Genomic DNA, 26,982 nt, shown 5'->3' with positions numbered 1-26,982 from the left:
AAATTGAATTATTATTTATACTGACACTTAAAAAGCCAAGCAGTTCAAATGAAGGGACTGTCCCTGCTGAATAGACTACTCATTTATCAGATACATTTTGTATATGTAATTGGAAATCTTTATCAAGTACTTTGGTGCAATGAGTCACATCTGTTAGAACCCAAGATGAAATCCAGAAAGGCCTGTGTCTACCGTTTGCAAAGAATACAGACAAAAAGAATAAAAGTAATATTAGGAATAATTAAACAAATTCCTTCTGTGCTTCAAAGTGCTGTTCATCAGGGATATAGATCTTAGAATAAGGGACGCCTGCTCCTTTATGTATCCAATATTTATAATATTGATTTGGTATAGTCTGAGTCACTTTTGGCACAAAAAAGTACATGTTTTCACTAGCTTTCTGAGCCTTGACACTGTTGTTTTACTATTGATATCTTACTATTCGTGTTCTGTGATTTTCAGAATGTAAATGGCTTTGAGATCACTTGTGATGAAAAGTTGTGTATAAACTTATTTTAAGTTTTCATAAGCTATGCCTATAGGTGGTACAAGCTTTCACTCTAACTACCCCTTGGGCTGCTTGCTGCAGGTCAACCTGATGCAATATATGAAACTGAGCACCTCCCGGGACTTCCGTATCAATGTGTCTACTTTGGAGAATGCTCTACAGGAACAGAATGCTGAAGATAGGGAGAATGAGCCAGCCAACGACCAGGTCAGTAGTAGACATTCTAAAAAGATGCAATCTATTTTCTGCCAATATAAATGTAAATCTGTACTTCCAAAGTACCTTCTATGAAATTCATATGAAGCTTTGTCAGTTGTATGCTAATGGTAAATACCCATTTCTGTACAATGGCAATACCCCTCTGCATCATCCTGACTACTCAATTTCACCACTGAGTCTCAGCAGCCTCTGTGGGGGTGAGGAAGATACATGAACGCTAATGAGATGACAAAAATGAAGAACATGGCACTTTTCTAGCAGAAGTTAATTTCCAGAGGTGTTTTTCCGAGTAAAAATTGCTTTAAACAGCAGGTTTTAAAATTGTGTTTCAGTAACTCAGGACTCCTCTGGCGCATTTACTAATAGCTTGTTTTCATCTCTTTTAGAACACTGCTTCTACCCAATCCAACACCAGCCAGGAACCCAAAACTAAGAGGCAACGTAAAAAATAAGAGCTGCCTTGGTCATTCCCAAGTGACTACTGTAGCTTGGTTCTGCTTGCCCTGTGAAGCATTAATGGAGAAAGATGAATGCCTCATTTTTAAGATGGGCTTTAATTAGGTTTCTGCTTGCCATACGAATGACATGCAATTCTCTGAATGCTTGTACCACAACAGGCTGCTGAATAACCATCCTGGCACAGCCCAGTTAAAGTGAAATCTGTCCTTCTGGATGTTCTGTCAGTGATTCACCTTTGAAGCTGTAGCCTGTTTTAATGATAGCCCCGAAGTCTTCTCCCTCTTCTCAGTGAAAAAAGTGCAAATCACAGGGAGTGGGCAGGTCTCCTTGCTTAAGCTGCTTCTGGGAGGATTCACTGAGCTGGTAGGTTTCCCGTCAGTTGAAGCCTTGCACCCTATTTTTGTTTCTGCAATGACCCTTTGGTTATTTTGAGAAGTTGATATATATCAAGAGCATCACCTGAAAGAAATTAAATAAGTCATGTTTACACCTCCCAGCCACATAATAGATACTGAAAACCACTTTGAGATCTACTTGTTGATCTTGAAATAGCTAGCAAGCTGGGAAGGGAACAGAACAAGTAATCAACACCACTGTTTATTCCAAAACTACTGATATTACAAGAGAATGGTGGAGAATATTCCCAAATCTAGGAATGACTGCCATTTTTCTAAAATGCATTTTCCCTAAAAGATTTGCTTTAAAGGATTCCTGCCAGAGCTTAATTTAATAAAATACATGAACCCTTCTCCTGCAGTGGTTTCTTCTCAAGCTGTCATAGTTGGAACAAAATTGCCATTACAGCTCAATAATTAACAAGCTTTAGTTATAAGTTGTTTAAACACTCATTAATTCATGCCAATTAAAAAGTGATTATGTCAAATGCTGAGCTTAATTACTACTTGTGAGACAAGATTTCATCTTGAAGTGTTTGTAAGCACTCTGTTATTTACACTGTACCTTTGCACTATTTCCAGTCAGTGGCTGGATACCAAGCCTAGAGCTGATGGAGTGAGAACAAGCAATATGGGAAAGCCAGATGTTGCAGAACGGCTTCCCTATGCAAATGTATCAAAGCATAATAAAATGTTACATTGGGCAAAGAAACAAAGATTGACTGGGACATCCCACAGGTATTGTGAAGATGGACTTGCTCCTTTCTGTGGGAAACTAAGGCTGCTGTGCATACTTATCTAAGTATAAGTGTCAGTGAATTGAGTGAGGTTTTCTGCTGGGTAATAGGGCTGTTTTTCGTCATGCACAACAATGTAAGGTGTTATCATACTCAGTTCTTGTGGCAGCAACACAAACCACAGGCAGGTGGCCCAGGAAGGCCTTCCCATGTCCCCTGTGTCACGACTGCCTACTTGCATGTGCACACACAACAAGGAAGCCCGAGATCCAAATGAGTGAGTGGCCTGGCTGAATGAGGGCTGCTTGTCATTAAGGGAATGAGCCTTGCAACAGTGATGGTGCTTGTGTAAACAAGAAGGGGTAGCAGAGCAACACAAGCAGGAGTGGCAACCCCAGTGCTACAGAAGCAGATAGGGATCTATTTGATCACTCTTTTCTTTCTATGGCGAAGGGAATATGCAAGTGCAAGCCTGGCTCCTGGACTCACTCCAAGGACAAATTCTGGAGAAAGGAGATCCAAGCAGAGCCTTGTTGAACTGGAAGGCTTTAAAAGGACATATTTACAAGTTTTTGGCTGAAACCACTGGGGATGGTCTAGTTAGCACATAAAACCATGGCTTAGTGCAAATGAACAGTCATGGTTCCCAAAGCGCAGATCACGGCTGTTGTGCTCATGCCAGTCTTGCTGTTGTGCTTCCCATATTGCGTCTGAAGCCAGTCTTGTTGTTTGCCTCACTCTAGACAAACTGGTTAATCCAGAATGAGAGACAAGCTACCCTTTGCTGGGAAGTAGCACAGCAACTATGATCTTCATTCCAGGAACTCACTCACTGGTTCTGAACCATGGTTTGGCTTAGTGTTATATGCAAAGTGGATCAATATATATGGCGCTCCTGGTTTATATGGCTATTCCAATGAGTAGACATAAATTATTACTCAGTAGTAGCACAACAGGATTCAGATAATATTTCTGTGAGAAAAGGAGATGCTAGCTTCTCTAGAATTAAGAATGTGGCACAATACTCACCCTGGGGAATATTGTATCTTCTTTCCATCCCTGTTGGGTTAGATGGAGTGACACAATCCATTGTCACCTCTTTCCTTAAGCACCGATCAATGTCCACAGCACTAAAGAAGGCCACTGACTGAGGCAGATCTTGAATACCCAGTTTATATGAAAACATGCACCTGAAAATACAAGCAATGCAAGTAGTACAGATTTAGGAAATTCTTCTGAAAGGTGTCAGCTTTCAGTTATCACATCAACTACAGGCCCAAATCCTCACATGCTTTTACAATTCTCACCTGAGTGCAGTAGTGCTCTCCCTACTTGTGATTGCCAGCCGCTGAAATTCAGAGGCATAATGCCTTGGACAGTCAGGGCTTTTCCCCCAGCCAGAACTCACAGGAACATGAGGCAAGGACAGGAGTGATACACCAGTAGAGGACAGTCTATAAAAGCTGGTCATGTGGTTCCTCACATCTCCCAGGTGGAAACAGGGCTTAATACATTATGGGATGGACACCTCATTCACTCAACCCTGAAAAAATATTGCAAGGATTTGGAGAGCCCCACAACCCCAAATTTGATACTATGTCTTCTCTAGGTAGTTGCTTTCCCAAGTGCTTCATACATTGGCTCTCAGCCATGGAAGGTAGGCTAGTATTATAAGAAATCTGTCAGGCAATCCCTTATTTTCCAGCTGAACAGATATCCTGAACATTGGCCTGTGGAATGCCATTACAAAAATGGTGCTTACCGTGTAAGGAGGTTTGTGATCTGCAGGGCGAGAGCTGCCCGATAGCGATCCTCACTTTGCACCAGGTATCGCACTTCGTCATGGATGCTGATACAGAACCGCCCATCAATGCTGAACTCCTCAAGGAGCCATTTCATTGACACAAGCATCAGGTGCAGGTAATCTACAGCCGAGCTCTGGACCACCCAGTTTATTCTGCTGGTTATAAACTGGAAGAGAGAGATACTGTTTTCTATTGTAAACCTCTTGCTTTTCTTGTTGGCTGCCTGCATCTTGAAAAGCATGACCAGCATACCAGTGCACACAACCCCTGAAAACTACTGAGCCCTGATCTTTACTACACAATGTATGAATTTGTCAAACACATTTTTAAGGTGGCTTGGTGTTTGCACTGCTCATACAGATACAATGAAAGCACTTGGCATGGAAAAGACAACTTGTTGCAAACACTTGATCCACGACATAGCTTGCTACACTACTTGCAGATAACCAAAAAGCACAACCACCTTGCAAATACAGTGGTACCTCGAGTTACAAACACCTTAGGTTATAAATGCTTCAGGTTACAAACTCCGCTAATCTGGAAAAATTACCTCAAGTTGAGAACTTTGCCCCAGGATGAGAACGGAAATCGTGTGCCAGCGGCGCAGCGGCAGCAAAAGGCCCCATTAGCGAAAGCACGCCTCTGGTTAAGAACAGTTTCAGGTTAAGAACGGACCTCCAGAACAAATTAAGTTCGTAACTAGAGGTACCACTGTAACTTTTAAGAATTACAATACTAGGTTAACAATTGCTACTATCCAACCTCCTGCAAATACGTGTTGCTTTTGTTGTTGTTATGTAATAAATTACTAACCCTTGTAGATCTCTGCTGCCTGGTTGTCTAGTGGTGATTTTTACTCACTGCAGGCAGTGAAATCCTCCATTACAGCTCTTGCTCTTCTTGGGAAGGCTGCCAGAATCATTCTCAGCCTTTCTCCACAATCATAGACCTGGAAAGGAATGCACCCCACCCTCCCGCCTTCAGCATGCACAATCACATGTACATGAATATTGGCATGCTGTGTGTGGCATGAAGCACACCATGGAAAAACACCCAACAGCAAGAGTTTTAGCTGCACGCTCTGCTTCATACAGGCAGCTGGAGATTTTAAATGAAATATTGTTCCTACATGCTGCTGGTCATTGGCTAGATACCTCCATCTTCCCTTTCCCATTTTCCTAATACCACTTTTCCAGTGAAAACCCTTGCAATGCAAGCTGGGCAGTTACTGCTGCCACCAAAACATGCTGTATTGAAGCAAGGGCTGGAATTCAGAGTCAAGAGGGTTCCCTCTCACCTCGCCCTTGACAGCAGCTGGCTCCAATGCTCTGCTGATGTGGCAGCCCAGCACAGGGGTGCGAGGAGATTCTGACATGGCAATGCTTTCCAGTTTATTGAACATTTCAGACTCTGTCCCACTGGCCCACACTCGTCGGTTCACCACATCCCACTTTTTCCTTCGAGACCTGCAATATGAAGAACGTAAGAGCTGAACAAGCCATTCAGCAACAGACTTCTGTTTAGGGATCTGTCAAGGTGCAGGTACCCGGGTGCATGGATTGTACTTACTCTGTCACCAGCTACCCGCTTCCTGACATTTTTCTCTGCAGCATGGAAAATGCAACTGGAACTCCAGCCCACCTATTTCTTCTCCATTAGACATCTCTCTTTCTCCCACTTACATTGCAGAAGTTTTGTAGCAGCCTCTACTTGTAGGCCTCACAAATTAAAGCCACCACCCAAAATATAAACCCTGGGTCCTGTACCACTAAGTGCTTAGAGTGGAGAAAGAAAAATTCAAGTTAATCAAAAGCAAGGCATTAAAGCCCAGTGATAGAGTTGCTCAGATAAATGCCTTGTCTCGAGCAGGCAAGGGGTGGGGCAGGGAGAAGGACTCCTCCTTATGGAAGCTTCAAGCTTGCCTTATTTGCACAAACTGTGCCTTGACCATGAATGGGAACAGATAATCTGTTTTGGGTTACTCTCCTTTAGAAAGAGAGAACGTCAAAAGTTATCTCTAAAAGTTCATCATCTTCAGGAGAAAAGGCCATGGCTGTTCACAACCCAGTTATGTTATGGTATCACATAAACCTGCAAAGCACCAGAGACTTTTCTGAAATCCAAAGGAGGACTGAAGAGCTACAGCACATATGCCACCCCACCACGGGGGTGGTGGGGGGGAGAGGACATTATGTGGTGAAAGAAGGGAGAGGCTTCAGCTTCTCAAGGATTTCCATTTTCCAAAACACATTTGTGATCCTTTAGCTAAGAGTGCTTAGTGATACTCAGAAGCCACAAGGATGGCTAAATAATTTTTCCAGTGGCCAGGCTTCAGTGGCCTACATAACCTTTTGCCTTTGTCTGTGACCAGCAGGAGAAGGAACTGAGTAAAATGGAGCAGAAGCATGTAGATTTTTGTGGTATAGAGTTTAGATGACCATGGCACAGAATTTTGATTTTTAAAAAAGTTTTATTTTACTTTAGTGCCAACAGCCCTGGCTTTAGCTCAAGCATAACCTTCCAGTAGAAAACACCTTACCATTTTCCTGCTTCTCTCTTTATCTTCCGCACATCTTCCAGGGACACAGAACCATCCTCTTCCCTTTCTACGGGGATGCCAAGCTCTTTCACCAGCCATTCCCCTTCCTCGGACAGATAGCAGCTGTAAGAGGAGAATGGAATAAGAAACCACAGGAGTTGGGAGGGACCCAAAACTGCCAACACAAAACACCCCCAAAGTCCAAACTAAGTAGGACCTTCATCATGGCAGTTCAGGCAATAGTTCAAGTTGGAGCCAAACAGGTACTTAGAGTGAGCAAATAGCCTTGGGGGTAAACTGTTTAGCGCTAAGTCACATGATCTGGGAAAGAAACATCCCCCCTCTCCTCACACAATATCCTCTTATCATCCTGAAAAAGTTGGTGTCACTAGCAAACTTGGCCGCCCCACTGCTTACTTCTAATTCCAGATCATTTATGAACAAAAGCACAGGTCCCAGTACCAATTCTTGGGGGGACTCTACTTTCTACATCTCTCCATTCTGAGAACTGCCCATTCATTCCCAAGCTCTGCTTCCTATTCTTTAACCAGTGACTGATCCATAAGAGGACCTGTCCTCTTATCCCATGACTGCTACACTTACTCGGGAGTTTGGTGCAGTACTGCACCAAAAGCTGTTTGAAAGTCCAAGTATCCAATATCTACTTGACCATCGCTATGGTCAAGTAGCCATCATGGTGTAGTGGTCAAGAGCCAGCATGGTGTAGTGGTTAACAGCAGTGGACTCGTAATCTGGTTAACCGTGTTCGATTCCCTGCTCCTCCACTGTATTCTGCTCTGGTCAGACCTCACCTGGAGTACTGTGTCCAGTTCTGGGCACCACAGTTCAAGGACACTGACAAATTGGAACGTGTCCAGAGGAGGGCAACCAAAATGGTCATAGGCCTGGAAACGATGCCTTATGAGGAACGGCTAAGGGAGCTGGGCATGTTTAGCCTGGAGAAGAGGAGGTTAAGGGCTAATATGATAGCCATGTTCAAATATATAAAAGGATGTCACATAGAGGAGGGAGAAAGGTTGTTTTCTGCTGCTCCAGAGAAGCGGACACGGAACAATAGATCCAAACTACAAGACAGAAGATTCCACCTAAACATTAGGAAGAACTTCCTGACAGTAAGAACTGTTCGACAGTGCAATTTGCTGCCAAGGAGTGTGGTGGTCTCCTTCTTTGGAGGTCTTTAAGTAGAGGCTTGACAACCATATGTCAGGAGTGCTTGGCAGGGGGTTGGACTCGATGGCCCTTGTGGTCTCTTCCAACTCTATGATTCTATGATTCCACATGCAGCTGCTGGGTGACCTTGGGCTAGTCACACTTCTTTGAAGTCTCTCAGCCCCACTCACCTCACAGAGTGTTTGTTGTGGGGGAGGAAGGGAAAGGAGATTGTTAGCTGCTTTGAGACTCCTTAGGGTAGTAATAACGCGGGATATCAAATCCAAACTCTTCTTCTTCTTCTACTATGTTCACTGACATTCTCAAAGACAAAGGAAATACGAATGAGACTGGACTTACCCTAAGGTACCACCAGAGAAGAGCCATTTCCCCCAGATGAGATGGAATGGTTCTTTCCAGATATAAAAACTACAGGCAGTAGTATTTTTAATCAATTCTTTGTTGTTTAAAAAATACACTGCCCAAATAAAAGGAGTTGTTTTAATTGATCAATTTTTTTAAAATCAAGCACACCTTACCGCCGAATCCCTTTTGTAGCAACATACAACTGGCGAGCCTTTTCACTGGCCTGTTGCTGTGTCAGGCGATGGTTGAACTGCATGAGGAGGCGCTCTGCAAAGGGCTGCCCTGCCCCATAGATGCGCCCATAGTTGAACACTTTGGCATGTTCTCGGCTGATCCCCACTGTGGAGGCCGTCTTGCTGTGCAAGTCTGTGGCATTGCTCTTCTTCCCCTGAAGGGTCATCCAGCCAAAAGCCGTGCTGCCTTTGGTGGGGAAAGAATGGGTTAGTGTGGTCTTTAAGAGGGTGTGACAAAAGAGGCCTTGGAGTGAAACGGGGCCAGGTGTATCTCCGTAATTCTGTACAGGAACAAAATATGGCACTGGATACAAAATGGAGCTCAGAACCTCAGATGTCAATTAAAAACAAGTTTGTAGTCCTTATGGTTGCCTAGATACCATAATGCACACTGTCGGACAATGGTACTTAAGCCCTGGGGGATGCCCCACTGTTGCTCCAACTGTTCAGCCTGGGCACAAGCTTGGAAAAAATGCCAGCTACGCAGCTGCCAGAAGTGTGTGTGCATGTGTATTCTGTGCACCTTAGGAGCTTTTGTAAGTGTCTGCTTTTGTCAATAAAGAATTAAACTGCCAGCCATTTGTCCTCCTTGGTTGAGTGAGCTTAGAACACATATGGAAGTCTCTAGACCCCTATAAATTATTTTAAAGAGATATGTTGGTCTGAAGAAGGCGAAAAGTGGAATTTCTAATATGCAGTTTCCGTACTCACTGTACTGTAAAAATTTACAATAAAAAACTGTATTTCAAAAACAGCATTAGCTCTGATAGCTGAATAGAGCTTTCACATTCCCAGGCAGTAAGTATACCCCTGACTATCAGCTGCTGAAGGAACAGGCAGGGAAAGGTCATTGTGAGTGGAAATGCTCACCATGCATGCCAGCAAAATGAGCTTCTCCCAAGACAGCTGCTATCCAAAGTTCCTGGGAATCCACATCAGCTCCAACCAGATGGTAGCCAGAAGGGGCCTGGACCATAGCTTTCAACTCACTGCCCACCCGGTCAGTCTGCAAGACACAGAGAACACAAGATTCCTGCTAGATCAAACCAAAGAACCACCTAGTCCATCACTGTGTTCACACAGTGGCTAAGCAGGCCCAGAGTGCAATAGCACTCTCCTGCTCATGGATCTATTATTACAGAATCTTCTAGTTACAGCAGTGATAGCCTGAGCTGGTAATTGAAAATCAATGCTCCAAAAATCAAAATAGCTAATAAACTAATTGGACTTTGTAGTAATGAATAAACGAACCAATAAATTATGTTTGCCAGAATGGCTTCTCTATTCCTGTAAATTAGCCAAAGGTGTCTATTTCTTATAGACTGGAATTCTCGTTATGGACAAGAAAAGCAGGATGGACATATCTTTGGGCAACTGTATTTCAGTTTCTCTCTCTCAGTAAGCACAAAAAGCATTAGAAAATCCATACATACTCTGGCATTACTGGCTGTCAACCAGGTGGGCTCCACAGCTCGACGAGTTATTGTCCCAGCAGTTACCACCTGTGGCAGGATGGCTCCATAGCTATTCTCCTCGTCGTAGTCTGGGTGCCTACAGAAACATCAGGGTGAGTCCATTTCATATAACATGAGGACGCCAGCCTTGCTAGTGATCAAGTAGCTACTTGACAGGAACAGCTAAGACTGCAGGTAAACCGACACATCCTACAGCGATGAAGGGTTCGAAAAGATTTTGCTGGAGTAGCTGCTCAGCAGCTGTTCATGAACATTCATCACTCTTAACTGGCTGTTACCCCTTAGGTAATATACATCTCTGACATTTGCTTGGAATCCAATAACCTGGAAAATTTGGAACCTAGACACACTACCTACTCCCAGAGATCAGAAGAGACTTGTGAATGCATCCCTAATCATATTGTATTATTATTATTATTATTATTATTATTATTATTATTATTATTATTATTAACATCATCATTATTTTTGTTGTAAGTCACTTTGGTAACTAAATTTGGTTGGAAAGTGGGGAAGAAATAAAAGGAAAAAAATGACCTTGAGAACATCTCTGTATGTGTACCTGGTCACAGATCGAGGCAGCTCCCCTTTCTTCAACCACACCACCATCTGGGAACTGACAAAACAAAAGGGAAACAAACTTCAGAAAGCAAACAGCAGAAGCTAAAGAACTAATGTCTTGCATTGGTCCTTGTCTTCTTGCCTGAGCACACCAAGTCTCAAGCCCTTAGCAGGCCATGAAAGGAAGAATTGAGCTAAGCTAGCGCTTTACCCAAGTTTCAACAAGCCTAGTAATAAGAACTATACCAAGCCCCCCACCAAGTAACTAGCTCCCCTGAGCTCTTACCAAATTGAAAATGACTCAGGGGAGGGGCTCCTCTCTTGTTGCAAAGATTAAAATTTAAAGGTTGGAGTAAAGTATACAAACTGAACACTTCATGGCACAAGAAGCACATTTACCTTGGTACTGAAAGCAGAACTTGAATTATCACCATACAGCATGGGAGCGGGGATTAAAGTATCATGCAGTTCTGCAGACTGGTAATTTAATTCAAAGGAAGTCACCCCTCACCTGATTCTTTTGTGAGCATTTCTCCAAAAGGAGATCTTCTTGTTGATTTCAAGAGCTTGTGTCCCTTCTGTGGCCCCTATGCCAGCTTTCAGGGTGCCATCCTCCATTTTGGGCAAGAAATCCTTAGCAAATGGGCTTCCAACGTTGTTTTCATTCCCATCCTTTTAACAGCAGGAGATGGAAGTTTGCTTTAGCTCAAGGTATCGGTTATAAAACGGGATTAGCCAGCATAAAATCCTCCTCCCTACTACATATGAAGTTGCTTTACAGAAACCCTTAATGGTCCAGTCCAGCAGCATCTATTCTGACCAGCAGCGACTCCGACAACAGGATTATGGCCTCCTTAACACTGTGAAATGTTAAAGAAGCAATGCCTTGGAGCATGGGTAGGATGCATTTCCTTTCCCAAGGAACAATCCTTAACACCACTCAGAACATCTGGCAATAAGGATACAGTGGTACCTCGGGTTAAGTACTTAATTCGTTTCGGAGGTCCATTCTTAACCTGAAACTGTTCTTAACCTGAAGACCACTTTAGCTAATGGGGCCTCCTGCTGCTGCCGTGCCGCCGGAGCACGATTTCTGTTCTCATCCTGAAGCAAAGTTCTTAACCTGAAGCACTACCTCTCGGTTAGCGGAGTCTGTAACCTGAAGCGTATGTAACCCGAGGTACCACTGTAAAGACTTCTAGGTCACAAACTGCATTTTCCAGGCCGGTTTGAACACGTGGCACCTCTTGCACATACTTTGTTCTATTCAGGAAAGAAATATTACATTTCCAATAGAATTTAGTAAGAGGCTTCATTTCAGTGGCAAAGGTGCATAGCCTTGAGAGGTCTATAAAACCATAACTACATTCTCCCCCCCCCCCCTACAAGGATATTAGAAAAAAGAAAAATAATCAAGTGGGGGAAAATTAGTGTATACTCAAGGGGGTGGGGGAATGTTCCCTGTGTGGTGTTTAACATCCTCCATATATCACAGACACTTTATTGCATATATACTTTAATGCATTTCTGATTTTAAAGTTCAATTAACTGAACTCGAGAAAATTATCAATTTATTTCTATATACAAGAAATTCCTGCTCACCTTGTGAGGTAGCCTAAAAAACCAGCACCCAGGGATATTGACCTCATTGTAAGGACCATTGCCATGGTGATAATCAGGATGACTCTTTGAATGGTCCAGCTCATCCTGTTGGCAAACCAATGTAGGGTTAGTTGGACCTGAATGTACAAGGATGTACAAGAAAACAAAATAGACAACTCAAGATGTAAGAATGCCCCACCTCATAAAGGCAAAGCGAAAAGCGTGTAGAGAAGCATTATTGATTAGCTATCTGAATGATGTTTTTACCATTCATGCCAGCAGGGCCTCAACCACCTCTGTCATATTTAAGAGGAACAGTCACCAAAAAGTTGGGAAAATAGATCCCTCTCAATCTTTCTAGGAACTCCTGATGCTGCTTTCAAAATTCTGCAATGCTTGATGCCACTGATTTGCTATGGTTCCTCCCCTCCCATTATACCTAAGATCAGGGTTGCTGGAGTAGACAAAGGGTTTGGGGCACTTGGGAACGCTCTTCCTACTACCTCCCCAATCAGACGAACCCCTCATTCGGGCTTTCGCCCAGCAGTCTCAAGATCCACTACTCAAAGCACACAGGTTTAGGCAATACATGAGTACTGATTTCCCCTCAATTACTGTTTTTCTCTTGAGGAGGTATACCATTACCTCGCTAAATTGCTTGGTTACAGGATCTGAATCCATCTCCATCTCCGCACGGCTGAGCTCTTCAACCTGGCATGAGGGAAAGAAATCTCTTTAACAGCTAAGTTCATTCTCCCCTCCATCTACTCATTTTCCTGATCCTCATCTGACCAAGAAGGTCTTTCCCAAGTGACAAAACAAAAACTCTGCGTGTAGAAACCTAGCTTAGCTTCATCCTTGACATGCTAGTTTTCTGTATCCAGCGAGTTTTCTTTTTAATATGGAGAGAAATCACTTATTCAATGCCTTTACCAGTTACCTGAAATTGTACAGTTTAGCAAAAACTGTGCCACATAATTCTAATGATCATGTATCAGAGCTCTGAGACACACAATTTGTACCTTATGCCAGAAAGTGCTATTTTCTGTTAACATGAGCTCTTCTTCCAGCGTGGTGTCCAGTGAGATAGGTTGCTCTTTGCCTTTCTCCTTGCAGTGTTCACGGTACAGATGCTCAATAACCCTACAGTTAAGGAGAAAGTAGTTTTGCTTTCACTGAATACAGCAAATTGTCTTATTTCTTGACCCCATTTGCAAAGCAATGCTAAACTTAGCCACAAGAATGTTACGTAACAAGGAGATTGGTGCACTGGGCCTGCTCACTTTAATGAAAGTAGTTTTTCACTGAAGGATGTTGAGGACTTCACACCTTTACTCATTTGCAAATATCAGACCTAAAAATATATTTCCTTTTTGCAATTGGCTATAGTTCAGCCATACAGAAGTGAGATGCTCCTATGCTGACATTTCTACATCCAGACAAGTAAGAGGCATTATTGCCATTCATGAACAAATTCCACTCAGGCAAAACAACTGAAGGATGGAGTAGCCTGGAGAGAGTCCTGAAGGCCAGACAGAGGCCTGGAATTTGGTCCCCCAGGTCTGAAGTTCCCCACCCCTGCTTTACAAAGCCTAGCTCTTACATGTCATTCTCCAGGGCTAGGGAACATTTCTTACGTCTCACTGCAATTCACTGTGAGGCTGAAAGAAGAGAAGGAAGAAAGGAGGATGCAGAGGGGGTGAAGAAAGAGCTGTGAGTGGTGGGGGGCCCTACCCCCATCTTTTGGACCCCCTGGGAAACTCAACAAATCTGTTATACCCAGAACTGTGTGTGCTGAGTGCAGCTGAATGGGACACAGCTGTAGGCAGCCCGAGGAAGTACCATCTACCTTGGGCCTGCTCAAAACAACAACAACAAATTTTGCATTACTGCTCCTAAGATCAAAGAGCATGTTTTCATCTATTTTGGGAGACAACTGGATGTCATTTTGAATCAAGACGGCAGATTGAACCTTTTGCACTGATTTTAGTCACAGATTTCTAAACTGAACTCTTCCCACCCCCTTTCTTTGAACCGGAAAGCATCACAGAACAATGAATGAAATGGAATGATGTGTGGACAATCCAGTATAAATCCACTACTACTGCGTAAATATATGCTGCAGAACACACCCTGAAAAATCCACCTGGATGATCCCTGAAAGGTACCAAAGTGAATAAATGATGCTCTCTCCTGCTGAGAGCACTTTCTCTGCTTGTCTTTGGAGGCAACTGCTGTCGGAAGCAGATTTAAACTGTCGGAAGCAGATTAAAGTCATCACGCCTGCAGGGTACAACAAATGGGCTACGAAAGGAAGTGAATCTCCTGGGGAACCATGCATGCAACTGCATTTGCTCACCTTCATCCTTTTTTTAAAACTTGCCTCTCACAATTCTCCCCTCTTTTGGGTTCCAAGTATAGCTCTGGTGGCAGAGACTCAGTAGTGCTTTATTCACTAAGCATAATCAACAATTCTCCCCTCTTTTGTTACCTTTGTGTCCTACCTCTTCCTTTGCTGCCTTCCACTGCAAACTCAACAATTTTAAACTATAAACTCCTTAGGGTAAGGACCTCTCTTTTTTGTGTGACTGTATGATGCAATGCATACACTGATTGCACTGCATCAACTAATATTATACAATTATAGACCATGGCAGCTTTGTTGCTCTCTTCACCCCAGAATGCACTTCTTACCTGAAGGGGCAAGTAGGCAAGTCAGCATCTGGAGTCCCCTCTGGCAGGTTGTCACTCCTCCCTGGCACCAGGTAACCCCAACCATATTTCTCAGAGTAGTGCAATGGAAAGCCATCCCAGGTGAGCCTCATGAGCTTTGGGGTCACTCTCATCTGAAGGCTGATAAGGCTGGGCCCAGGCACCCAGCTGGGATCATCCAGTCTCTGGCACAGCTTACGATACCACCTATGCAAGGGGAGAGTAGACCACAAAGTCAACATAAAGCTTTCCTCAATAATGTTAGATAATTGGTTGTTCAGATTAAATTTTATACCAAATTGCTCAAAGGCCTTCACCAAGTAGCTGTATGGAAATCCATTAAATAATAATTACATCTCCTGTCAGAGTTGATTTTACTCAGTTTAACAAAAGCTACCTCCTCTGTCACTGATGCTTCCAGGTGGCCTGCTCCTTTTTTAAAGTAGAGAACTTTTCCAATCGAGCCGCTAATGGGAGACTCTGGTTGCTGACTCTCTTCTCAATACATTATAACCTGGATGGCATTGACTTAGCTACTATGAGAGTTTGAATACATAGAAGCATGTCTCATTGCAGGAAATTAATTGGGGGGGGGGCTTCCATTCTACAATGCAATGCTTCATAAGCAGCAGTAGTAAACTTTTTTCAGGCTGAGGGCTGCACTGGTTTATGGCCAACCCTTGGGGGAGGGGTTAAGTGTGAAACTGGGTGTGGCCAGTGTAAGAAGTGGGTGTGGCCAGAGCTGCCATTCAAAAGGCTGCCTTCTGAGAGACTTTCCCACCAGCTATTCTACACTATTGAAAATAATTATTAATCACTCATTATTAAATTTAATCATTTTTAGAAGAGGTTGAATTTGGAGAGACTTGGGGATCATAAAATACTTTTGTGAGGGTTGGATATGGGTTGTAAGCTAGCCACCCGTAATCTTCACTATACTACATAGGCCTGTGACCTTGCCAACGGAATTCTGTATGTTCACAGCAAACGGAATAATTCAGACAAATAAGTGGTTGTTTGACCAATCATCTTGTAAATCAAACAGTTCTAACTTTTAGACAAAAAACATCCACTCAGCATGACAGGAATGTTAAAGTTTATTTTACCCTTGTTTAAATGCCAACTGTAAAGTAGGTCTACTTCTCAGGAACGTGGGTAAATCTATGTCTAAGCTGCACACTTTTGATAACAGGTGGAGGCTCTCGTGGGCAAATGCTCTATTTTAAAAAAATCCATGCACATAGAAAACTAACATATTAGAAGACTAAACTGGAATCCTTCTTCCTGACAAAGAGATGAACAAAAGGTCCTAGAAGGGTCACTGTCTACAACTTCCCTTTAGTAACGCACCCTGGATGGCCAGGCAGGTGCTGAAGTCTCTTTGGCTGCAAAGCTACAGTCCCCTTCAGACGGTCCAAGCACAATCGGCTCTCGGGAAGTTGCTGTTCTTCCTCTTCAGTTGGGGGTCCCGGATCTGTTTCCATGACACAACAAATCAGAAAGGAATTATTTTTTCAACGAGTACAGTTGTTGACAAGGCTGTTTTATAACTACAGTACATATTACATCAAATGGCTTAAGAATCTACGTGGACGCAGTTATTCGGTGGCCTGCAAAGCCTATAATCCAATGCAGAATTTGACAGCTAGCAAATTTCTAAAAGTCTTAGTGGCCAAGAGGAATTCAAATACATGAGTGTTTAATGCACAGTAGCCTAGGGAAGAGTAGAAATGTAACTTTAATGGTCAGGAGAGAAATGTTTTCTTGCTGAAATGTGTCAGCTCCGTAACACTCCATAGTTCTTATGTTCCTCCGCTGCCTCTATATTGCACTCCAAACACCTGTGTATTCCATATTTATCCTCCAAGACTGTAATTAACAAATAAATAAAAATGAAAAAACACAGACACCCTTTTTAAAACAGCACTTCTGGGATCTTGGGACTTTTTAAGATTCTCTGGTAATACTATCGTACTTTGAAATCTCTTGAGCGCTGGATGCAAAACATTCAGCCTGCAATACACACACGCTGAGGTATGTATTTCAGGCTCGTAAATAAGATTTTAAAAGCTGCTTGCTCCTACCCAATTGCAAGGACAGCTTAGCGGAAGGGATCTGGATCAAGGGTAGATTACATGCTTTGGATCCAAGAGGTAACAGGTTCAACCCCTAGCATCACCAGGTGCAGCTGGTAAAGACTCTATCTGAAACTCAGGAGAGCTATTGCCAATCTGTACAGACAATGCTAAACCAGATGGACAAAAGATCTCATTCCATCTAAGGTATCTTCTTTCTCTTTCTTTCTGATTTAGATTTAGGAGAGAAAGATTACAACTGCCAGTAGACAGTGGGGACATCTGCGATTTGCTGTGTGCTAGCAAGCTAGTAGTCAATTATGATGATGCTCTTACCTTCCTGCCACTCTAGCATGGAGGCTTTTTCCACGGCTTTGGGCAGTTCATCATTACCACCTTCATTCTTCTTCTTCCCAATTTTCTTCTTCTTTTGCTTAAATTCCTGGAGATCCCACTCTAGATCCCACAGCCAGGGATCAGATTTGTACCTGTTTTGATACATTAGACCAACCACAACAGGTTAATTTGAAGAATGCTTTTTTCAATTTCCATCAATGAGATCTTAGTCTACAAGCTCCTGTTTATTTACAGCAAGGGAGAGGAGCTGAAAGGGTACTTTCCTCCACCATGTCATAGCAACAACTTCTCAGTTTATCTAGATGCACCCACTGCTGAAACTGTGCCAAACAAATTCCTTTACTGAGTAGTAGTCTGCCTAATGAAACAGTATTGCATTTCACAAAACCCACAGTCTCAATTTTATCTCAACCTTGCAATCTTCTTTTAGGGGAATTGCCCCCACCCCCACCCCCAAGCATACTACAGATTTTAATGCCAGAACTAAATGTCAGCTGAAACTGTGGTCTGAGAACCCAGTTCTCCAACTGCAAAGATGAGGGGGAGATGTGGCAGATGTGCGTGCATCCTAAATCTTCCATATTTCCCCTTTTCATCTTCTGTCCTGGACTACCTCCTCAGCTGAGTTTCCCTGAGATGTAGCAAGCATGCAATTGGAGCCCCAACCAAAGGGAGGGTTGAGTGCTGCATCCTCCTTCCAGCTCTGTTTCTGCTTCATAGTGTTCTCTCCTGCCACTGCTTAATGGAGAGCCAGGTTTTCACCAATTATGAAGCTCTGGCTTAAGCAGCAGTGCACTGTAACAGTGATTATAATACCCCCACCTTTCCTCATGAAGCAGCTGGCAGGCATTGTCAGCTAGGTTCATCAAGGATTTCTTCATCTCCTTTTGCAGCTCCTCATAAGTGACCTGAGCTTCATCCAGGTACCTCTCCCAGTTCTGATTGACAGGAAGGTAGGAGACTCCCATTTCCAGCATCCCTGCAAATGTGACAGGATGGGGACACCTAACCAAGAAACAGAAAAGGGGGTAATAAGAGTGGAGCCAGAATGTTGGAAGCAACTGGACTAAGCTATGTAAACTAGGCATTTGTTGACCTTAGCATACAATGGAAGCAGATCGTAAGAGTCTGTCACACTATGCTTGACCAACAGACAGAACCAAGGATGGATCCATGTAGATGAAAGGCTGAGGCCACATTGCTAGGAACAAGGTCCAATAGCTGAGAGCACTGATCTGGGTAACAGATGGACCCCTTCACTCTCTCTCATATGTGCACGGATGTCATTAATTCCAATAAAGCAAATTAAGTTCTGGAATTGGGGCACTCTTTTTTAAAAGCAAAGTCAAAATTGTACTCTTTACTCCTGGATTGGGCAGTCCGCAAGGGCAGATTGCCCACAAGGGCTATTCCTCCCACCTGGTGGAATGAGATTCCACAAAAGACAAGACATTTTGTGCCTACTCCCACCCCCCAGGTTTTTGCATTGTACAAGCTTTCCCCTCACATTCTCCCTGCCTGTCACAACAGACGTTTTATTTAATATGATAAGTTGTTTGATGTAACTCCCAGAATTATTTGGCTCAGTTTTCCAACGTGCATTGTAATTTCTGGTTAACTATTATCTGTGTTTTTTTTCACTGAGAAATTTTGTATATGCACTTGTACCACTTCTGAAGGATTAAGATGTTTGGGGAGATACTGCTTCTTGTTTCTTTCTCACAAAATTGTAACACTGGTTGATTTGTACTGATACTTTACCACCATGCTGAACCTTGCAAGTTTTATCTGTATCTAAAGAAAGGTGAGACCAGAATCCCTAGCAAGGTAAAATGTAAAGGGGTTTATTGATAATCTAACACCATCTTGTCCCTAAGATGCTTCTGACACACAAAGGCAACCTAACACTATCGGCTAACCCAGAGCAAGCTATCTCATAAATGAACACACCATAAAAAAGAATTCCACATTTCAGAACCCCTCACCCCAAATACTCACCTTTCCAAGAAGAGAGGAAGCTGCTCCTGGAATACTTCATAAGTAGCCTGGACATCAAGGGCACAATATCTCATCAGGTCCTTGGAAGGGAGACAGAGAGAATAGAGGGAATGGGAGAATAAATTATGTACACCTGTATCAAAAGCCACATTCCACTAAGTCACACCATCGGTCAATCTATCCTAGTATTCTCCTCTGACTGGCAAAAGAGCTCCAGATTGAAATCATACATCTTTCTCAGGTATACCAAGACTCTTTCCTTCACACTAGAGATGCCAGACTTTAAACATGTAACATTCTACATGCAAATCATATGCTCTACAACCAAGCAGTGGTCCCTTGATTCCTTCCCTTAAAAAATACCATCCTATAGATTATCTCCCTACCTGGAAGTTATTCCTGATGTCATTCATGCTCCCTTTGACAAAGAGTTCCCGGGCTTCTTTCTCCAGTGGCTGGCCTCCAACATATAAGGCATGCACATCTACTAGATTGTTGATGCTACTAATGTTCACCCAGTCCCAGGAGGCAACCTGCAAGGTAGTAAGGCAGCAGAGTAATGACTAACTAGTCCACAAACCCCCAAAATGCCCACTTTTGGATGGAAGGCATTTAAAAACATTTAAGAAACCATCAGATTGCGTCCTCAATCTATAGGAATAAGACTTCCATTCTGATTAGTTCTAACCCTCAGAATGACACAGAACATCTACACAGTCCAGGATCTTTACAAAAATGGCAAGTCCTAGGACGCCTCATCTACACATGTGAAAGAGGTGGCAGAAAGTTGAGATGGTATATTGAACTGCATTACTGCATAAAAATAATTCCAATTTTGAATGCTCCTCTACAAAAGAAAAAATCCTCCCTGCCAAGAGAAAAATAGCACAGTAGGGAGAAAGGTTCTATCCTAGTCCTTTGTCAACCAAGTTTGTTTTCTATTTATGTATTTTTTAAGAATATATAGGTGACTATTTAAAAATATGATCACTCTGTCTAAAGTAAAGCCATCTATTATACCATCTCAGCCCTCCACCACCTCATTCTGATGTATCGGTAGATCAGACTTACTGTGGCATCCATACAGAAATATAGCTATAGTTTGGCAGGCCTTTATTGGAGGATTGCCTGTGAAACAATGACAATGCAAGAGGCAACAGAAGTCCATATTACTGAACAAAACTTTTCTCACATCTAGGATGTTGCCAATCTCCTCCATGCTGGCTCTGCACTTCTCCCCTCTACTACCAATTCAGAATGCTTTTGCCAAAAAAATTCTCCCAACTGTCTATGGTGATCTCTGTCAGTCTTCTACTAAAAACCCCATGGTGGTGGAACTGCATTTTGCAACTTTAGTAAGAGACAAAATTGTACACATTAAGACATGCAATTATGAGGAAGGGAGGGCAATTAGTTATTTTGGAAGAGAGAAATAAAGTGTTCAGTCCCAGCTAATGTAACCTCAGATATAAAAACAACATATCTATCTACCTCTTTCTCCACTCCTCTCATAGGACAGAGTATTAAAAATGTGGTTCCCATGTTATATATAAGTATGACTTGATCAAGGTTGCTGAATGTAGAGCCAGAAAGGACTCTGACACCCAAAGCAAAACAAAAAAATAGTTTAAAAAAACTTAAAATGGGTTGGAAAGGAGTTTGACTTCTCAATGTGTACATACACATTTATCTTTGTTTCACTGTCACCTCTAGACAAATGGGATTTGTTAGTTTGCGAAACAATATAAAATCCTAAAAATCTGTTTACCGAAGACCAAAGAGGAGCTAGCATCCAGACCACAAGCAGTAGTCTTTCTTCCAAACTGCCTTCTGCTCTTTTGGGGGGGGGGGGGGAATCTCTAGTTCAATATACGCTGGAGTACATTACAATCTTATCTAGTGCTGCCGTTGGGGCGGCTTTGTCAAGAAACAGAGGGATTAGCATGCAACTCCTCTGTGCCTTTCCAACTCACCTCAGGGCCATCAGTTTTACTCCGTGTTTTCTTGATATGCTGCTGCACCTGTTGCTGCCCTCTTCGCTTGCCATGTTTTGCTGCCATCCAAAGGCTGCGTTGGAATCCTGTTAGCCCGGAGATGGCCATGTGCATACTCATGGTGTCCAGGAAACGCATCTGGGAGCCCTGAAATAGTTGTTTTAATGTCACAAACACTGCCATTTCGACATTCATTTACACAAAGAGCCATACATAGCAAACCAAAAAATAACATGGTATAGCTCTTGTTATATGCTAAAGACACCTCTTTATACCCTAGCCTACAACATCTAGGATATATATGCTATGAGGGCCAACCCTCTTCTTCCTATTGTAAATTATTTTAACTAGTTTTAAAGTTACAGGTATATTTTTATATTGTTATAGCCTGCCTTGGGACCTCAAGGTGAAGTGCAGGTAGGAAATACAGTAAGCAACAATAATGAGGCAGCCTGGAGGATAATAGAGTATTACATAGAACTTGCTATGATGTATGTTCAGGAACAGGTCAATTGAGAGTCAAGTTCAGCATCATGTCTTACCAACAGAAGCCAAATAGATACTTCAGGAAGGGATCACAGGCAGGGTGTGATGCCAAGATTCAAACTTGTGAGTTCACAGTTTAACTACCCTGCTATCAGGTGAAATTCTAGCCTAACGGCTCATACCCAGACTATACATTCTATCTCTACCCTGAGGATTTGAAATTCTGACTGCAGCTTCTCCCCTGCAAAGCAGCATCAGAGTGGTGAGCAGGAGGGAAGGGTGGTGCTTAACCCTTCCCTCTTCTGCCTCTTTACACCTGCAGCTCCTTCCCACAACTACTTTTTCTCCAGCTAGGATTCCAGACTCATACATCTGATCCAAAGAGGAGCTTGAAACCTTGCTGGAGAGAAAAGCAGCAGGTGAATGAAGCATTAATCACCCTTCCTCCTCATGTATGGATTTCCCCTTGCAAATAGTACCCCTTCTGACAGCAGATTGCAGAGAAGCAATGGCTGGGTTTTAAAGATACAAGGCAATAGCAGAACACATAGCTCTATCATTGGACAAGCAAACAAGGACAGCTGCTTTGTTTGCAACTGCAGCATCAAAGATTCACAAGGACTTTGTAATAATAATAAAAACCTAGCTAACTGCTGTGGGGAAAATTTTGCTTCAATACAGATCTAATATTTGATCTGCTAAGCTTCATTTCTACAAGTATTTATTTGTATCTTGTTTGTTGTGCAATTTCCTAACAGTTATGGCTCATGGCTATAACAACTGAATTGATACATGCTACCACAAACAACTAGCCTTCAGCCACCAATAACAGCTTGCATACAAGAAGAAAGTAAGCAGAACAGATTGGAAGACAAAGATGACTTACCTGAATCAGGTACTGTTCTTTGATGTGCGCACGGTCAAAAGAGACATTGTGACCCACCACCAGCCTCTCTTGCCAATCCTGCTTGGCAAGGCTGTTGCTCGTTTCCAGAGGGATGAGATCTGACAGAGTCAACTGGCTGGACCAGGTGTACCGTTCCTCTAACAGTCGCTTGCTACACCATGAGTACCTGGGGAGCAAACACACCCAGCTGTGTGAACTAAAGCACTCTTTCCAGGGCACTATAGAACACGTGAACCCACCTTCTAGATCTGAGAATTTAGTAATTTCAGAAAGAACACTGCAGCATTGCACTCGTTTTAACACCCATATCAATTTCATTTTTTGAAAAAAAAAAGTTACAATCCTAAGAAGATTTACTACAGAATGAATCTTGTTGAACTTAGTGGGAGATGCTCTGGAGCAAGCACACTTAAGATCACACTACAGGAGCACCTACCTTTTAAAACAACTTTGATTTTAACACCTGTGCTCTGGGGGAGTGTTCCCCTGCTGTATGTAAAGCTTGTCCAAACCAAATGGGCACATTCACACAGATGACTAGCATGCAGAGCAGTGTCCAAATAGATCAGGTTCCCAGCAGCTATCACACTGCCATAGAAGACAAGGACATGGTCATATTAACCTAACATCAAGAATTTGGTGCCTCTTGTTTGGCTCTTCCCTCCCAAAACCCTTTTTTGCTTTCATGCCGTGTCTTTGTAAGCATAGTGGCAAATAATGTGTTATTTTATTAATTTTTAAGTTGCTTTGTGGGCTTTTCCAACTGAAGAGCAATGTGAAAACACTTTGAATCGTCACCACCATTTATTTATTTAATTTTAAAATTTTAGTTTAACGTGGTCACAGTATACGTGTACTGAAGGGATAGCTAAACTAGGATTCATAAGATGAAGTTCAAGAAAACAAGGAAAATGCAGCCCCTTTTCCAATTCTCACTTTGCTTTGAAGAAGTTTAGGAGGTGAGAGTTCCAGTGTTCTAATTTAACACGCCTCTGACTGTCCCACAGCATCTGTGCACAACCCACACATCTGGTTAGGAATTTTGTGAGTCAACAATGAGGGCTTCCTCCAAATATATAAAGGAAGGTTACACAACCCCCTCCCCCCAATACAACATTAATTGTCTCTTCATAAGCACAGTTTCTTGTTCTTGCTCTTTTACAAAAGCCCAGGAAACTCTAGGTGGAAACATTTATTCTCATTCTGGCACTCTTTCAACAACAGAACCCCAGAAGAAAAGATAACAGCATGATGTATAAGCGGGAGGGGAGTTTTCAGCCCAAGGGCCACATTTCTCTCTGGACAAACTTCTGAGGGCCACATGCCAGTGGTGGGTGGGACCAAAAGCAAACACTGGCAGAGCAACAAATACAAGTTGTACTTATGTACCGTAAGCTAATTACAGGGAAGCAAGAAACATTATCAAAGTGCAAGGACACATTTCAATCATTAAAAAAAAAGGGGGGGGGGCGGGATATGAAGCAGGGCCAGTGAGAAGTGGAGCCTTTAAGGGCCAGAAAGAGACCTAGAGGGCTGCATGGAACTGAGGCTCCCCAGCCTTGCCCTATGGTATGAGACCTAGAACTGAATAAGAACATGAAGTGATCTATTAAATGTGAGATGCTGATTGATCAGGGGTCTTTGGCCAAAAAGTTTATAGGAATAAACCAGTGGCGTAGCGTGGGGGGTGCAGGGGGGGCCGGCCACACCGGGCGCAACATCTGGGGGTTAGGGTTAGGGGGCGCAAATCCACGGGTTAGGGTGTGCAAATTACTTGCCTTGCCCCGGGTGCTGACAACCCACGCTACGCCACTGGAATAAACCAATGAACAATGAAAAAAGTATTTTGGGACACTGGGGACAGAAGTAGTGGGACACTGACTAGGTCATGTTATTGTTGCCCAATAGGTTCTATTTTTACACAAAGTTTGTAGGAACAAAAACTTTCACCCTTCTACCAGAGCTGTCGGCATCTTACCAGGCATTTGAGGAAACAGCTACTGCAAGCGTAGGGCATTGGCCTGCATTCATGCACACTTCCACATCAAACACCAAGGCCCGCTCATCAGGGAAATCAACAGCTGTCTTCTCCCCACTGGGTCCATATCGTGTCCACCCAGATTTCCAAGCCCACTCCAGGGGCACTGGTGGGATCCCAAACTGAAGTAGTTCCTTAGCAGCCTCCAGATATGGGAGGCTCTGCTTCTGTGCCAAGATACGGAAGTGCTCATCGATGTTGGCCCCATACAACTGGGGCAGCTGCAATTCCACATCAGGAAGTGTAGTTGTCTCTTTGCCCCACAAGTCATGCTTCTGCAAGTGTGCCACACTCTTCTGGATGTCTTCCTCTGAATATTCAACCTGGGCACCCCGGAAAATCTGCTCATGAAGATGCTTAGAAAGCATCTGGATGCCAAGTGGATTGATGCGTTGCTGTTTGGGGACAGAACCAGTATCTTGTGCCATCTCCTCCTGAACCAGGCGGTTGGCAGAAGAACCCGAGGACCATCTCTGCATTCCCCGTAATCTGAATGGACCTGTATTCCACACCAAGCGCTTCATCTTCACTAGAAATGAGCAGCATGGAGGATACAGAAGATCTATCAGGAGACAAAAAGTATTAACAGAATTGAGGTTTCGTGTAGAATTTTTGCCATCTTCCTGCCCAAGATGCCAGGCACAAAGTATTTAAGTTGTGAAGCGCCTAGGCAAGTGTTCCAGATTCAGACAAAGGATTCAAAACCTCACTCCTCCACAAAGCTTGCAAAATGACTTTGGTCAAATGACTATCTTTCAGTCAGACTGACTTCCCAAGGTTCTTGTGAGGGTAAATGAGGATATGTATAGGAATGGAAGACAAGCCTGCTGGATCAGGGCAACTGCCAATCTAGCCCAGAATCCTGTTCTCAAAGTGGCCAGCCAGATGTTTCTGGGAAGGCTACAAGCTGGACCCAAGCACAAGAGCACTCTCCTCTCCCCTGGTTTCTAGTGACTGGTGTTCAGAAGCATTGCTATCTCCAGCTGTGCAGGCAGAGCATAGCCATCATGCCCACTAGCCATGGAGAGCGGCCAGGAATTTGTCTCCTGTTGTAAAGCCAACTTGGTGGCCATCACCACTTTCTGTGGGAGAGAGCTCCCTAGTTTTAACTATGTGCCACATAAATAAATACAGGTGTCCAGAGCCCTCTGGAGGGTGAAATAGAAAAGCAGTCCATAATATCTGTGACTGCTAAGAACAGCCCCCCCAACCCTACAATTCTATGAAAACAATTATGATTATACTTGTCTTCTTGAGATGATGATAACAATAATTTTAGTATTTGCCACCCATCTAACTGGGTTTTAATATTCTGACTGAATATTAAAAACACAGTAAAAACACCACCACTAACACTTTGGACACCAAATGTCCAGAGGGCATAAGAAAATAGTTCTGATTCTCAACTCACCCCCCCTTCCAAAAACGAAAAAAAGATATATCTACAGATTATCTCAAAATTTTACCTACCCCTCTCAGTTTAGCTTCTTTTCCATGCCACCCAAAGGAGCTAATATTTATTCTCCTCACCAGCACCACAACCCAAAACGGGCGCCCACAATTTATCACCTTCCCCAAATTGGGCTATTTTACCCCCTCCCCCAAAAAGGCTACCCCTCCTCACAAAAAATGGGGTGGGGGCAGGGAGAAGTAGCTATACAGCACCACCAGCAGCAGCCCCCACCGCCCGCCCCCTTTCGTGGGCACACGAAGCACCCAAAACACCATGAGGTGATTTTTGCCCACGACCCCAAACTCCGCCCCGCCCAAGAGCTCACGAGGCGAACCTTCCGCCGGCGCGCGACTGGAGTGAGCTCGCCCGACACGGGGGGATTATTATATGGAAGCTACCAAAGTCTCCTTTCGCGTCTTAAACACAGCCGAAATATTGAGAGGACAAGCAGAAGAAAGAGAAAGCAATGAGTTTGCCTCAGACAGAGGCGGTGCTGGTTTTGTTTCCCACCCACCCCTAGTTTCTTCCCCCCCTCTCCCCCCCTTGACACTCGCTAGGAAATGGTATCTCCCAGAATACTTCAGAACCAGTCTCCTGCTTCTCAAGTTCCTATAGGTCTAGCGGAGACCTTGTTTCCAGCGCGGCCGCGTGGCCTAATGGATAAGGCGTCTGACTTCGGATCAGAAGATTGCAGGTTCGAGTCCTGCCGCGGTCGAGAGGGCTTGCAAGCTCGCCACTGAGCGAGAGGGATTTAGTGGCAAGATTATATTTTTGCTTTTATGCAGTCGCGATTTCTGTGCAGATATATATTTTTTTACCATCTTGGCAACAATCACTGGCTTCCGTAATTGAGCAACCGCTTGTTCTCCACGGCTAACATTTGGTACCTTTGC

At 43.4% G+C, this 26,982-nt stretch overlaps 2 protein-coding genes across 3 annotated transcripts in view; one reads left to right on the top strand and one right to left on the bottom strand.

Moving 5' to 3' along the window:
- The window catches only part of FANCI (FA complementation group I), a 29,075-nt gene extending 26,778 nt beyond the window's left edge, over positions 1-2,297 (top strand). The window contains exons 38-39 of one of the 2 annotated variants that reach the window (XM_083712470.1): positions 590-715; positions 1,114-2,297. In XM_083712470.1, coding sequence (XP_083568596.1) covers positions 590-715; positions 1,114-1,179 — 192 coding nt within the window. In that variant the 3' untranslated portion in view covers positions 1,180-2,297. Of the gene's footprint in view, positions 1-589 lie in introns of both variants that reach the window. The other variant, XM_083712469.1, reaches the window with a different exon arrangement.
- Positions 4-26,442, bottom strand: POLG (DNA polymerase gamma, catalytic subunit). Its single transcript, XM_083712492.1, has 23 exons — positions 26,107-26,442; positions 24,577-25,198; positions 22,578-22,764; positions 21,185-21,352; positions 19,598-19,744; positions 19,212-19,291; positions 18,036-18,218; positions 17,193-17,344; positions 16,132-16,255; positions 14,764-14,988; positions 13,092-13,212; positions 12,715-12,780; positions 12,070-12,174; positions 10,979-11,139; positions 10,469-10,522; positions 9,865-9,982; positions 9,302-9,437; positions 8,372-8,618; positions 6,663-6,785; positions 5,421-5,589; positions 4,081-4,289; positions 3,348-3,508; positions 4-1,645 (listed from the first exon to the last, which is right to left on the bottom strand). The coding sequence occupies exons 2-23, from the start codon at positions 25,158-25,160 to the stop codon at positions 1,581-1,583; spliced, it is 3,585 nt and encodes a 1,194-aa protein (XP_083568618.1). The 5' UTR covers positions 25,161-25,198; positions 26,107-26,442; the 3' UTR covers positions 4-1,580.
- Positions 26,443-26,982: the final 540 nt, after the last annotated feature.

The sequence above is a fragment of the Podarcis gaigeae genome (assembly GCF_964106915.1).
Source record: "Podarcis gaigeae genome assembly, chromosome: 14".
NCBI lineage: Eukaryota > Metazoa > Chordata > Lepidosauria > Squamata > Lacertidae > Podarcis > Podarcis gaigeae.
This window is presented reverse-complemented; position numbering and strand designations above follow the sequence as displayed.